The 13,915-nt window shown below is 36.2% G+C and overlaps 1 protein-coding gene across 1 annotated transcript; it reads right to left on the bottom strand.

The window, feature by feature from the left end:
• Nucleotides 1-277: 277 nt before the first annotated feature.
• Nucleotides 278-13,776, bottom strand: ywhaqb (tyrosine 3-monooxygenase/tryptophan 5-monooxygenase activation protein, theta polypeptide b). The gene is made up of 6 exons (XM_051867644.1): nt 13,616-13,776; nt 11,905-12,296; nt 5,057-5,180; nt 4,306-4,469; nt 4,118-4,213; nt 278-1,673 (listed from the first exon to the last, which is right to left on the bottom strand). The coding sequence occupies exons 2-6, from the start codon at nt 12,196-12,198 to the stop codon at nt 1,614-1,616; spliced, it is 738 nt and encodes a 245-aa protein (XP_051723604.1). The 5' UTR covers nt 12,199-12,296; nt 13,616-13,776; the 3' UTR covers nt 278-1,613.
• Between the last annotated feature and the right edge of the window lie 139 nt (nt 13,777-13,915).

Here is a 13,915-nt window from a genome sequence, read left to right as displayed (position 1 = left end):
CACTTGTTACCGAAAAGCCACTACAAATGTATGATTATAAACCCTTAGTTTGGAGGATTGAGCTTTACGCCATTTTGAATCATGTTTGAAATCAACATACAAACCCACAACAAGAAAAACAGAAAACACATTTCTTTAAATACACTAATAGTTATGGAGATACAGCCCTTTAGACAAGTAGTCTGATTCTCCCATATAACTCTCCAACATGAAGACTGTCCACTATTAAAGATGAAGCGAAAACGAGAAGAAAAAAAAAAAAACACAGGACAGCAAATTGGTTTATAAAATGTAATTTTTAAGCATGTCACATAACATACATAGGGCATAAAACATTTTCACAAGGCTTTTGTGAGACTAAAATCCATGGGAAATTAAAAGAGAGCGAGAGAGAAAGAGAAATCAATCACATACACAATAGAAAAAAAAGACAAAAAAGGAGAAACAAAACATAATAGTGGTCCAAACTATAATGACACTCTCAGGACAACCACACACCTGTGCACAATGCATTGAAAAGTACTAAACAGAACTTTTAATATTGGCAATATGGCATTGAGTCCCATTCCAGTGTTCTGGACATATACAGGCAATGTTATTTGCCAACAACACCAATTCAACGTTAGCAGTCAGAAGAAAGATACTTGTTTCTGGTCTTCTATCGTTCATAACATGCGTTATGTGAAATAAATTTCGTTAATACGTGAATCAAACCATCAAAACCATATTACCACATTGTGCCACAGATCGTGTCAGAACTGGTCTTCATGCTAGTGGGGTACTGCTAACTGAACAGTTTCACTTTTAACAATGCTTTACTAAACAAATAAAATAAAATATGCCCTAAGTTGCCTTACAAATGGTTTTAATTTCTATGGATGATCTTCGTTTTCCATAAAAAGCAAAGGGAACACTAAACAGGCCAAAATCAAGTGAAAAACAGTAAATATATTATTAAACAGTTTATAAACTGAGGACCGTCAGATACTACATACCACTGCAGATGCTAATATTTCCAAGTAAAATCTGAAACGCACGCCATTTCAACAAGTGTCTTTTTTTTTTTAATTTCCATATTGAACTATTTAAAGCGTGACTGACCACCACTTTCAGTGGAAGTGCACAACCCGTGGTAGTGCTGAGGTGAAACAGGTAAGATTGTTAAAGTACAAGATACAGTAGGTGAATATGACAACGCTTATCTAAATGCTTTTAATATCCCTGCAATTACTTTTTAGTCTCAGACTTAGCTGTGATGAAATGCATGTCCTTATTTTTAATTTATTCATTAATTTATTTTCCATTAACTATCACTTTAAGATTATGTTTGTATAAAATGACACTAGTCATACTTTTCTACAGCAGAAACTGCACATTATGGAAGGCCAAGACAAACGAACTAAGGAACAGGGTTTCTCCCCAAATATCTTTCTTTTCTTGTCCAAAAGCTGCACTGTGAAAAGACTAAATGATTTTTTTTTTTTTTTTTTTTTCCATAAACAGCTCTTCATTAATTATGGGTTTGATCTTTACTGGAGGAAATCTCTGACATGGAGTGATAAGGAATGGAGATGTGTAAAAAGGTTGTTTTCTTTGCTGAAGGAGTGTGTGGTTTAGTTCTCTCCTCCCTCGCCTACTTCTCCCTCATCTGGTGCGTTGTCGGATGTCCATAACTGGTGGAAGAAAAACAAAATATAACAGGGTCAGAACACAATACTTATATACTACTATAGTTTTATTAATATTTTCAATTCGCTTTCATTTTTATTTTAATTTGTTTAATTTACCATTTCTAAAGTTTTAATTTAATATTTATTTCAGTTTTAGTTTTATTTCAGTAAGCTGCCAAGAGGACGTTTCTCTTTTTAGTTTAGTTTGTTTTTCATCTATTATTTCTATTTTGTTTTATTTCAGCTTTATTTCAATCGACAAAAACGTTTACAATTATAAGTGGATCCTTCTTCATTAAAGAGACAAAATTCCACTTCCAGGCACTCACAAAGATTTTAATATTTAAAAAGCCTTTATTTGCAGGGCTACAGATTAAAAACACCAACTAGGGCTCTACGCTTACATTTCTTTTTACATTTCCAGGGGCTTTTTTTTTTTTTTTTTTTTTACCTTTTTAGGGGCATTTTTCTAACCTTATTATAAGTGTCATCTTTTGTCAAATTCTAAAGTTTTGAATATAGAAATATAAAAATAATTGACGTGATAAACTAAAACTGCCAGTAGGTGGCGACAATACACTGTCTTTGTCACTGAATCATTCATTCAATCGATTTGTTCAAGGTGCCGATTCATTTAGGAAAGAAGCAGGTCACTAGGGCTGCTTTTAGACATACCCTCACAAAAAAAATTGTAAGTAATAAATCTTGTAATAATTTCGTGAGAGTCTGTAAATAACGATGCACAATTTTCCACAACCGGACCATGTTTCATGAAGTTATGAGCCAAAATGTGACAAATGCTGCATCGGTTTATTATTTACATATGGGTCTTGTGGAGCTTCACATACAAAAATTTGCACAAATTTAGTCACAGCCCAAAACAATTATGCTTGTTGTATTCTACTCCATGAGACCTTCCAAATGACATATGACACGATTATTTGAGCTATATGATGCTTTTGACACAGAGTACAAAAACAATTTTATAAAATTATGAATTTTTATTATTATTTTTCAGCAAATAACTCAGCAGTACTTACGAGTTAATCAAAGTGGCTAACTTTAGACTCTAAGCTTTCAAATGACACCTATTTTGTGATGATCATGGCAGGAGTTTTGAAAAATATGATTATTAATTTTTTTGTAGCTGGCAGTACATTCTGTTTTAGAGTGAGAACTCATCACTCATTAAGAGTTGAACAAAATGGTTGCATTAAAAAACTGAGTTTCTACACTTTAAAATGATACCTATTTTGTGTTATTCCTGTCAGTGGTTGCTTAGTAATTTGATTATGAATTTTTTGGTGGGGGGTGGTGTCCCACCGGCGGGACACTTCGGGCTTAAGGGGTAAACACTTGCCGCAGTTTGTTTTTCATGTCCGCGTGTTGAAGCGACCCCAAATAGCATGATATTTAGCCCCTGAAATGTGAAATTTACAAGGGGAACCCCACCAAAAAGAAGATTTAACCGCCCGGAACCATATACTGACTCGAGTGTATTATATACGTTTTGTACGATTACTGGTGCTGTCTGCTTTATTAGCGTTTTTCCCTTTCACGCTGCTTGAGTTTAAATGCTTTTGTTCTTTATATTTTTTTGTTTGCATATATTGTTTAATGCTTTGAACTAAAAGAAACGGAAGCTTATGTAGGCTATATAACGTAAGCTTGTTGAGAAATGGTTACAAAATCTTGATGAATTAAAAAAATAATGTCCTTCTCGTTTAACGTCATTTAAGTAAACGAATATTCGATTTTTACGAGCCCAAATATTCTAATACAATATTTTGGAAAAATGCCCATCCCTAGTCACTGAATTATTGACCTACCCAATTCATTCAAAAATGCAGATTCATTCATCAACAAAACACTGCTGTGTGTTTGCTTGGAGATACGCAGTGGCTCAGCTGTGACTTTGCTTGGAACTTTTTTCGTTGATGAAATAGAGCGAAAACAGACAATATTGAGCCTAAAAGTCACTTAATATTAACTTCGTTTATTAACTGTTGTATAAAAGCAAGATCATATTTGCAATCACGCATGTTAACCGGTTTCACCTCTGTGTTTCACACTTTTTCACACGCTTTGTTGACTCTGGCATGAAAAGCTGCCAATTGTAATGCGAAACTTAACTGTTGCAAATATGACTGAAATGGTTGCACTGTAGAACCCTGCCAATGTGTATCAGCCCAAACAGGCCTTTATCAAGGTAACAAAAATGTTTTTAATAGTTTTAGTTCTAGTTAACATTGGCCATTTTTCTGATCTTTTAAATCACATCTCTCTGTTTTTACATTTTTACGGTATATCACACCACTTTATCAAACCATAACTGGCCAAAAAAACCATTTTCAAAGCCTCTACAAATCTTGAAAATTGTTTGTGATGCCTCTACGCTCACTATTGAACCACCTGTGAGGAAATGAAATGGCTCTGCTGTTACTTACTGTGAGGTTGTCTCTCAGTAGCTGCATGATAAGAGTGCTGTCTTTGTAAGACTCTTCGTTCAGCGTATCAAGCTCTGCTATGGCCTCATCAAATGCCTAAATTTGTACAAAAACACATTATTAAAAATGAAAAAATTTCCACATCCGTAATGGATATATAGCAGCAAACATGGTAATTTGAAACATACCTGTTTAGCAAGGGCGCAAGCCTTTTCTGGAGAGTTAAGGATCTCGTAGAAAAAGACAGAAAAGTTTAGGGCCAGACCCAGACGTATGGGGTGTGTGGGCTGCATCTCTGTCTTGCTTATATCGAATGCTTTCTGGTAAGCATCCTGAGAGTTTTCTATGGTTGCTGTAAAAAAAATAAAAAAAATAATAAAAACTTGGTTAGGCATGCAATGCATATTAAGCATAATAGTGATTATGAATTCATGGAGTTACATTAGCTGTATAATTTCTACCTTTTTAATAAACTAAAACAATGTATTTTTTTTACTAAAGAAATACAATAAATCTAAAATATAAATATAATAAATACCGCTATAAATGTTTTTTTAAAAATATTTTATTTGCACATAATATACATTGCTAATATATTAAATGCTACTGTAAATGTTGAAAATGTTTTACTTGCACATACAAATACACACCTAAAAATTTTTTATTGTACATGTTTTTGTGGTGGGGTCAGTAAAAATGTTGAGGCCTATAAAGCTTCAAAAAGAAGCCTAAAACTAGGCCATCCAAAAAAATATAAATATTTGAGAAGTAAAAGAAGTTCAAAAGAAAGAAAATGAGCATCTGTATTGAGCAGTTAATGACTCAGACATGAGACAAACTTTCCCTTGTTTCAATGTTTCTAGTTGCATCATACCAAGGAAAGTCTAGTCCTACATTAAGCAAACATGTTCGTAAAACCTACAAAACAGGCATTCTTACATTTCTTGTCATCTCCTGAGGCAACTTCAGCAAGGTATCTGTAGTAGTCACCCTTCATCTTCAGGTAGAAGACTTTGCTCTCAGGATTTGTGGAATTCTCGATTAAATATTTGTTCAGCAGCTCCTGTAGAAGAAGAGTAAATGAAAGAAATGAACCGGTGGAAAGGCATGAAGGCTTAGCTAGAGATCATATTTAGACACTTTCTTCATGTCATTTATTTCTGTCATTTCTCCAAGACCCCAAGAAACATGCAAACCACCAAATACAGGCTAAATGTCAGCTCATCCTCCTATTAGTGCAATTACCACACCGACCTGAAGTAGTTTTAAGGGATTTCACTCCAAACTTCATTTGAGTCCAGAATTAAGCTTAATCTGCATCTCAGAGACTAGCCCCTACATCCAAGACTGCTTCAGCAGTAATCTGTGTCAGTGAAAGCAACAGCTTTAAGGCATGGGTAAATACCAGATTAACCACCACACCAAGGATGAGACAGATTACCACAGAAAGGCCAACGCAACATCATGAGGTATGACCCACTCCTTACCACGCTATGGTAAGATCAGGTCAGAAAAAGCACCATCAAGAGCTTAATATTTCTCTGCATCCTCCTACACTTCACAGCGTTCTGCTTCTGTAGCTCACAAACACTGTTACTACACAGAAATCATTAGGAAACAGATCAGCACACATTGAACTGCTGGGAGGTTTGTTTAAATCTAGGATAGTCCAATATTTCATTGCTCTCTTAGTGATTAGAGGGATATTACACCCAAAAATAAAAAGGCATTCTTTAATCACCCTCATGCCGTTCCAAACCTGGATGACTTTCTTCTGTGGTAACAAGTAAGATGTTTTTGGCCATACAATGAAAGTCCAGGATTTTGGACCCCATAGACTTTAATTGTATAATTTTTCAGAATTTCCTTTGTTTCACCAAAGAAAAAGTCATATAGGTTTAAAAATGATTTGAGTTACTGAGAAAATTACAAATTTTGGGGGATGAATTATCCCTTTAACCAAAGGCGTGGAAATCATTTTTTGGTTTCAAAGAATACAGACTGCACCCTTGTCAAAACAGACAAAACCAAAAGCGTTAGAAACAATCTCCCACACGAGGGCCTGTTTCTTCATGCTTGCCTGAGCTGAAAGGCCTGCCAAAGCATTTTTTTCATTCTTCACACTTGTCAAGGATTCTCAGCACATACATGCCAGTCATTGATGACCAATCCAGAGAATCAAGGTCACTGGTATCCTAGAATAACACCCATTTGAAAAATCTACAAGCAGATATACACAAAATAGCATAAAGTTGAGCATCCAAACCTAAAATCTCATCAAAAACCTTTGTGTTAGGCCTAATTTATGTGTATGGACTTATATTAGGTTCAAAAGTTGGAGTCAGTAAGATTTTTTAAATTAAAAATACTCTTATTCAGCAAGGACTAAATTAAATTGATCAAAGACAGTAAAGATACAAAAGATTTCTATTTTCATCACGGTTTCAACATGAGAAACGACATGTTTCTCAAGCACCAAATCAACATAGAATAATTTCTGAAGGATCATGTGACACTGAAGGCTGGAGGAATGGCTGCTGAAAATTCAGCTTTAACATCACAGAAAGAAAAATTACATTTTTAAAATATATTCCAATTAGGGCTGCACAATGTATTGTTTTAGCATCGATTTCCTACTCACATCGCAGGATGGGTATTATAGGTGATCTATTTGTGCATGAACGGACAAATTTATGCAAAATTATGTCAAAATGTCCAGCTTTGGCAAGTATACCTGTAACAGAGTTGCTCATGGCTTACGTGAACAAAAAATTGAGAAAGAAAACGGATGCATATCATTATATTAGATCCGTGCATTCGGTCTTAAAGTGACAGCAGCCTAATATTCCTGCTGCTGTCTGTGTCATTAATCTTAATTGACCCTTCGCAAAGACCCGCCCCCCTTAGTTACTGTTGCTACATCCGACAAGCCATGGCACTCTCACACCACAAATCATGTTCTCACGCAGTGAAAAACACATCGCGGAGCAAAGAGGACACTGACGTCACGCCAACAGACGAGACAGAGCAGGTTACTTTTGCTATGAAACAGTCTCAGCTTTAAGATGTTGTCAATTTTTAAGAAATTCAATCAATAAAAACCGTTTTGGCGTGCTTTAATATGTCGTGATTCGTGACAGATGGCTGTAGTGCCTCAGTTTAAGCAGCATGTGAACAGATCATCTCTTCCTACTAGCTATAACATGAAATAAACATAATGAACATCAGAAGGTATGTTGTTTCAACCGCGGAAAGACATCAATACACACCATTTTTCAAGTTAAAGTCCACCGACATTAATCTACTAACTCTCCTGTATGGTTTGTTTGTCAGACAAAATGGCGGATTCTGTGTTGATTGTTCAGATCGTCTGTCAATCAAACTCCCGGCGATGGGTGAATTAAACAACAAAATACAAAGAGAAAATCACTTTTGTAGCTTTAACGAAGATTAATTCTATTTAATTTATCAATTCTAGAATGATTAATTCTTTAGAGCTATTCAAGTAATCTAGTGAAATTGTTTTCATATCGCAAATATTTAATCGCAGAAAAACAAAATATCGCAATGTCAATTTTTTTCCCAATATCGTGCAGCCCTAATTTAAAAAGAAAATATTTTAAATTGTAATATTATTTCACAATATTACTGGTTTTATATTAAATGCAGCCTTTGTGAGCATTTTTTTTCAAAAACATTGAAAAACTGACCCAACTTTTGAACTGCAGTGTGTGTTTGAACTAAGGATGGTCAACTAGTCTTCCAACAGCTGACTGGGTTAAGTGAGGTTAACTTATCTTTTTGTATAAGCTTTAATATTTTTAGTGGTGATGCTGTAAAGGGGCAGAGTTTAGAGACATCTTCCTGTGAAGGTTTAGCATGCTGTGCTTTAGTGTGGAAACAGTAACTGCTAGACAGTCAGGAAGCTAAAACTATTTTTGAGAAGTTGTTTCTAAATTAATCCCAGCTACAGTCAAAGTGCTTCTTGTTACAAATTCACCAGATGAAAAAATACATTTCTGAGTAATTGCTGTCAGACTCCAAATATTTTTAGTTCTAGTAATGATCACGTACACACAGAGCCGAACATCTTTATATACATTCCCCTGATGTTCAACAAATATAAATCAATGATAAATGCTGGAAACACTAGGAACTTGTTCATTGAGCGTAGTTTTCCCTACTGAGAGTATGAGAGCTGGCAGCATGTGGCAGGCTGTCTGGACAGGTGGGGGTGTGGAACAACCTTGATCTCAGAGTAGATTCAACAGTGAGATGAGTCACAGACACACCCTTAGCCATCACAAACAAGCTGGGAAATCAAGCTTGAGTTCTCACTAAAGCCGTGCACAGAAACCGGCCATGACTCACTGCTCAAACACAGTTCACCCCTCACATGGATTTAGACTGGACTACAGCAAAACCACTGATAACACCTGAAACTGATAAGCCAATAAATATTTTCATGTTAAAGTCAGCATAAAATGGAAATTCTAAATGCAAGTTATTTGTCTTATTGTGAAGAATTCATTCATTCATGTACATTTCTTTTTTTCTCCCTAATTTTTAATCAAAATTCCAGTGAAATGACTTCTCTCGGGTGATGTATGCTTGACTCCTCCAATCATTTAAACCCCGCCCCTTTCTTACAGTCAACTGCAAGCACTCAGATCTGCCTCCATCAAAACAACAACCAATGGATAGAACCAAATCCGATAATCCATCCTAGGTGTATGACTATCTTCTTTTAGCCAAACACAATTGGAGATATATTTAAAATAGACATGTGCCGATATTCGGTAATTCGATATATCACGATAATGAATATGCACGATATTGTTACTGTGGGCACATCAAAATACCGTGAATAATTATTTATTATGAATTATTCAAATTTTTATATTACAATTTAAGTTGACTTGCGCCAAATGAGTAACCCCGACGCAATGTACGTCGTAGGATGTAGGAGTATTGTAAGCTTCTCTTATATCAAAATCCTCCAACATTTCTCTTTAAAAATGATCATTTTAGAATTCTAATTCATGACCGGTGTTTTGTTTTGCTCTATCCTCTGCGCTTCCGAGCTCGTCATTACATCATGCGTTGGGTCAGTGCTCACTCCTCCACCGCAAGCTAGTTATTATAGTTTATAAAGTTTCAAATATAGATATTTTTCTTACAAAAACCCATTGGTTCACTTCAGAAGGCCTTTATTAACCCCCTGGAGCCATATGAATTACTTTTATGATAGATGGATTTATTTTTTGGGCTTCAAAATACAACCCCCCCCATTTACTACAATTATCAAGCTTGGAAGAGCCAGGATATATTTTAATATAACTCCGATTGTGTTTGTCTGAAAAAAGATAGTCATATACACCTAGGATGGTTTGAGGGCGAGTAAATCATGGGGTAATTTTCATTTTTAGGTGAACTCTTTAATACCCAATATTTATCTAATACCAATAAATAAAACATATCTAATATAATTAACATCAGCAATTTTGTCATATATCATATATTATCACTAAATTGTATCATGTACATATAAATCACCTAGATATCAGCTCTAGTATTTGCATCTGCCATTGAAAAAAAAAAAAAAAAAAAACATTTGTTGACCACTACATAGACTACTGTCTATAAAACATACATAAAACAGGGTCTTCTCTATGTAGACCATCTTTCTGACGCACAATAACAGCCTCATGCTACCATTTCAGCGCAGTCTATAAGCCAAAATAAACCACAGCTTCCATTTTTAGAACAAACCTCCTTCAGGCAATGTTAAACATTATTTTATTTATTTAAAGAAACAGTGTCAGAGTGGATGAGGCTGAATTGTTCCACCAGTAGCACAAGCATTGAGAATGAGGAACTGCATAAATCACTATTACCCAGCAGCCACTCAGACAATGTTACTAAACTGCACCTGAACACACCTTCACACACACACCCACCTCTGAACTTTGATCATCTCATCTCTCTGTGGACATGGCAAAGACAAAGCAAGGGACATGATTTAACGATATAAATAAACACTTCCTTCTGTGGGAAGTGTCTAACAGGAAACACTTCTCTTTCATGTCATGCCAATTATATAAAGAGAGGTTTGCTTTACAAAAAAGCATTAAATACAAACTGCACAGCTTCTAATTGGACTTATCACTACATATACTAGTTACAAAAATAATGAGTCTGTGACTGTCCTTGCGCAAGACTGTGCATGCTCCCCTTAATATAGACACCCTCGTCTCCAGCGAGAGCCAAAACTGGGCTGCTGTTCCATCAGAAAAGAGGACATATCCTCTGCCATGTTATGTGTAATGTACATATGTGGTCTATTGAGGAACACTGATATATACACACATGTCTACAGCTGAATCACAACAGTGCTAATATTCAGAACAATGGCACTTTTGCTTGTGCGATTCATTCAGCAAATGTAAAGATTCTATTCAAAATGGTACATTATTTTGGTCTTTGGTGTGCAATATGTACTTTACATCGAAGATTAAAAGTGAAACAATAATCCAATAATCCATTGTTAAATGTTAAAAAAATAAATAAAATTTTTTAAAATCAAACCGACAGCAATGGCATCTTTGTATTATCTGTATACTGATTTGGATTGCATGATTCAGGGGGGAATCAAATTGTAATTTTTCTAATAACAATACCAGTTTAAAATGTAATTTTAAAGAGATTTTACTTTTTTTTTACTTTTATTTTGGCAAAACACAGCCAGGAATTCTTGAAGAGTCTCGTTTGTTGGCAACAGGGGTTTTATTAGCACTTCTCATTACAAGTTTGCTGCGTTCCCAAATGCATGTTATAAGTGACCCAAACTCAGAAGACATGTAGAGATGAGTTTGCATTCGGAGCAGGTTTTACAATGACCTGAGCCACTTTGAAAAGCTAAAAACATCAAGCTGCTTGTGTTTAAATGTATATCACTCTAAAACATACAGCTCATATATTTGTAGGGGTGTAGCAACATATCGTGTCACAATATATCGCAATACAATATGTATCGTGAATAGTGACAATCTGTATCACCCAAAATGAAAATTACTGCGTGAGAAAAAAATTCAAGTTTACAGAGTTTTAGTGTCAGTACTACATTAAACTACTATATATAATGTTGAATATAATGTATAATAATGCAATGGGGGAATATTTGTGGTTCCTGACAATGCCAAATATCTTATGTTACCAGTCAAATTTGGCCTACATTATTTCAAATAAATAGTAAGTGACAGAGTGCAAGCATTTTCGTCTAAAATAATTCTGTATTTTGAGCTTTAGAATCATATATCAATATTTTTATTCTGGTGTTACTATTGTCCTGTGCATTGGGTTACCAGCACCAAGTCCATTCATTCAGTCCTATTCATTTCCACCCCAAATGTAATATCAAATTTAGCATTTTAATCAACAGTACATTTTTTGTTAACCTTTTACCATATGTATCATAGCGTAATAATATCGTATTGTGAGATCAATATCGTGATATGTATCTAATTGTGACATGAGGGTAGCGTTACACCCCTGTATATTTAATTAATTATTAGTGCTGGGACAATAAATCGATTCATCTCGATTCGTGGATTGATTCGGAGATTGTCCAAATGAATCACGATTCTCTCTTGAATCGATTCTGAGCTTAGTTTTTAACAGCAGATGGTGCTCTAGGCTAGTTTTTAATTGCACACACAAATGCTCACGAAGAAGAGCGCTTGTGCATTCGGCTATGTAACACTGTATGTATGGATGTGCATACTCACCAACACATCGTTGCAGATTTCTCGCAGTTCGGACTCCACTTTCTCCCGGTATTCCTTCACCATCTGCAGTTTCTTGTCATTTCCTTCAGTCTTCTGCTCGATGCTGGAGATGACCCTCCAGGCAGACCTCCGGGCACCCACCACATTCTTATAGGCGACGGATAGCAGGTTTCTCTCCTCGTTAGACAGCTCGGACCCAGCTTCAGTCACCGACTTCATACAGGATGCCATATCGTCATAGCGCTCGGCCTGCTCGGCCAGCTTTGCCTTCTGGATGAGCTCTGTTCTGTCCATCCTGCTGCTTTTCTTTAAGTCTGTGAGTGTTTCTAGGTCTGTGGGACACTCGACTGATCAAAGGAGGGGAATGAACCGCTGCTTAATCCCTGGAGAGGCTGAGGAGGAAAGATAATGACAGTCACACTCCATATATTGATTAGAGAATCCTTTATGTGAACGAATCATTCTGTTCACCTCTCCCCTTTGAAGTGTGTGACTTGCTTTGGCTGTAGCACAAGCAAATAGCATTTTGAGTACAAGCTGTGTAGTATATCATTAAAAAAATAGACATTTTACTGAACGTGTCTGTGCTAGGAGCTCTGAGGATCCCTAACAGTGACGTAAATTAATTGAATAACAGAATCGGTTGAGAGAATGATTCAATTCCTCGTTCATACCACATCAAAACACACCAGTTTTTCGCCACCTACAGGCGAAACAATGCAACTGTTAGAAAAAAATCTGTGAACGAATCTTTTTGGCGAGTGATTCAAAAGATTCGAATCGCTGAAATGAACCACGGAGCTCTTCCGTGTGAATCTTACACTTTCATTCTCAACACACGGACTAAAAACACGGTTATCAGCTGAAATTAATGGATGCGTCTTAAAACCTAGTGAGATGCCCACCAAAACAGCATTTTTGGGCGCGCTCCGATAGATGTTGTCTAGGTAGGCAGCTCACTCGGTTTGGAGACAAGGACAGGGTGTGTGTGTGCGGCTTAACACATCTGTGTCAGTGTGATCCGTACAGCCCTGCCCTGTTCACTGAAATATCATACATATCTTTAAAGTGGACCAATTGTTTAACGTCATTTCAAGTACACAAAATAGGACATCGCAGCTCAATATAACGATCACAATCATACCGAGTCAATATGAATCAATGAAAACCAGCCTGATTTCCGTAGCAATAAGGGTACGTTACTTCTCACTATACAAGGCGTTATTTGACAATTTCAGCCGTCAGATATGCATATTAACATAAATATTAGTTTATGCTACCAAAACAGCTCCTTCTATACAATCTTTACGCGGATGTAAATCAGCTAAATAAATATTTAAAAAAAATCAATTGTAGCGATGTGACGACCCGCCTTTAACAGCGATGGGTCTCGTCTTGTCCAAAACATGTTATTTAAAATTTTAAACAACACACATTTAACAAATATTCAATCTGCGAATGCATGTATTGCATATCAAAGGGAAATAAATGTTTACTACATTGTAATAAGCAAATCAACGCTTTTTTTCCCCTGATCGATATGGACGCAGTTTGGCAGCCCCTCCTGCCTCTCAACCGAGCAGCGCGGTTATACTGATTACGGCGTCCATTAAAACAGTCTATCTAAATTCCAACTATATATAGGAATTTAAGATTGTATAATAAATAAACATAACACCTTAAATCAAAAATATATAAGATTGCATCTCACCTCTCGATCAACGGTTGACTCCAACGGATTGATAGCCTTTGAGCTTGGATGGTTAGGAAAAAAAATGTAGTAGAGAAAGACAATCGAAAGTGTTACCGTAGGACGTCGCTAATCCCGCCTGTCAACCAATCAGAGGCCGCGCTTCCCGGCTGTCACGCGTTTTTCTTCAAATAACCATCCAATAGCAGCTTAGCGCGGGGAATGGAGGCGGGCCGAAGCGAATGCGTTCGGTTGACCCGTAGACTCTGACTTGTAGCCACGGGGTTTCCTCCAATTAGAGCAAGGGGGATGACGTCACTA

The sequence above is a fragment of the Ctenopharyngodon idella genome, chromosome 17 (genome assembly GCF_019924925.1).
Source record: "Ctenopharyngodon idella isolate HZGC_01 chromosome 17, HZGC01, whole genome shotgun sequence".
Lineage (NCBI taxonomy): Eukaryota > Metazoa > Chordata > Actinopteri > Cypriniformes > Xenocyprididae > Ctenopharyngodon > Ctenopharyngodon idella.
The sequence above is the reverse complement of the archived record's forward strand: the minus strand, read 5'-3'. Positions and strand labels throughout refer to the sequence as shown.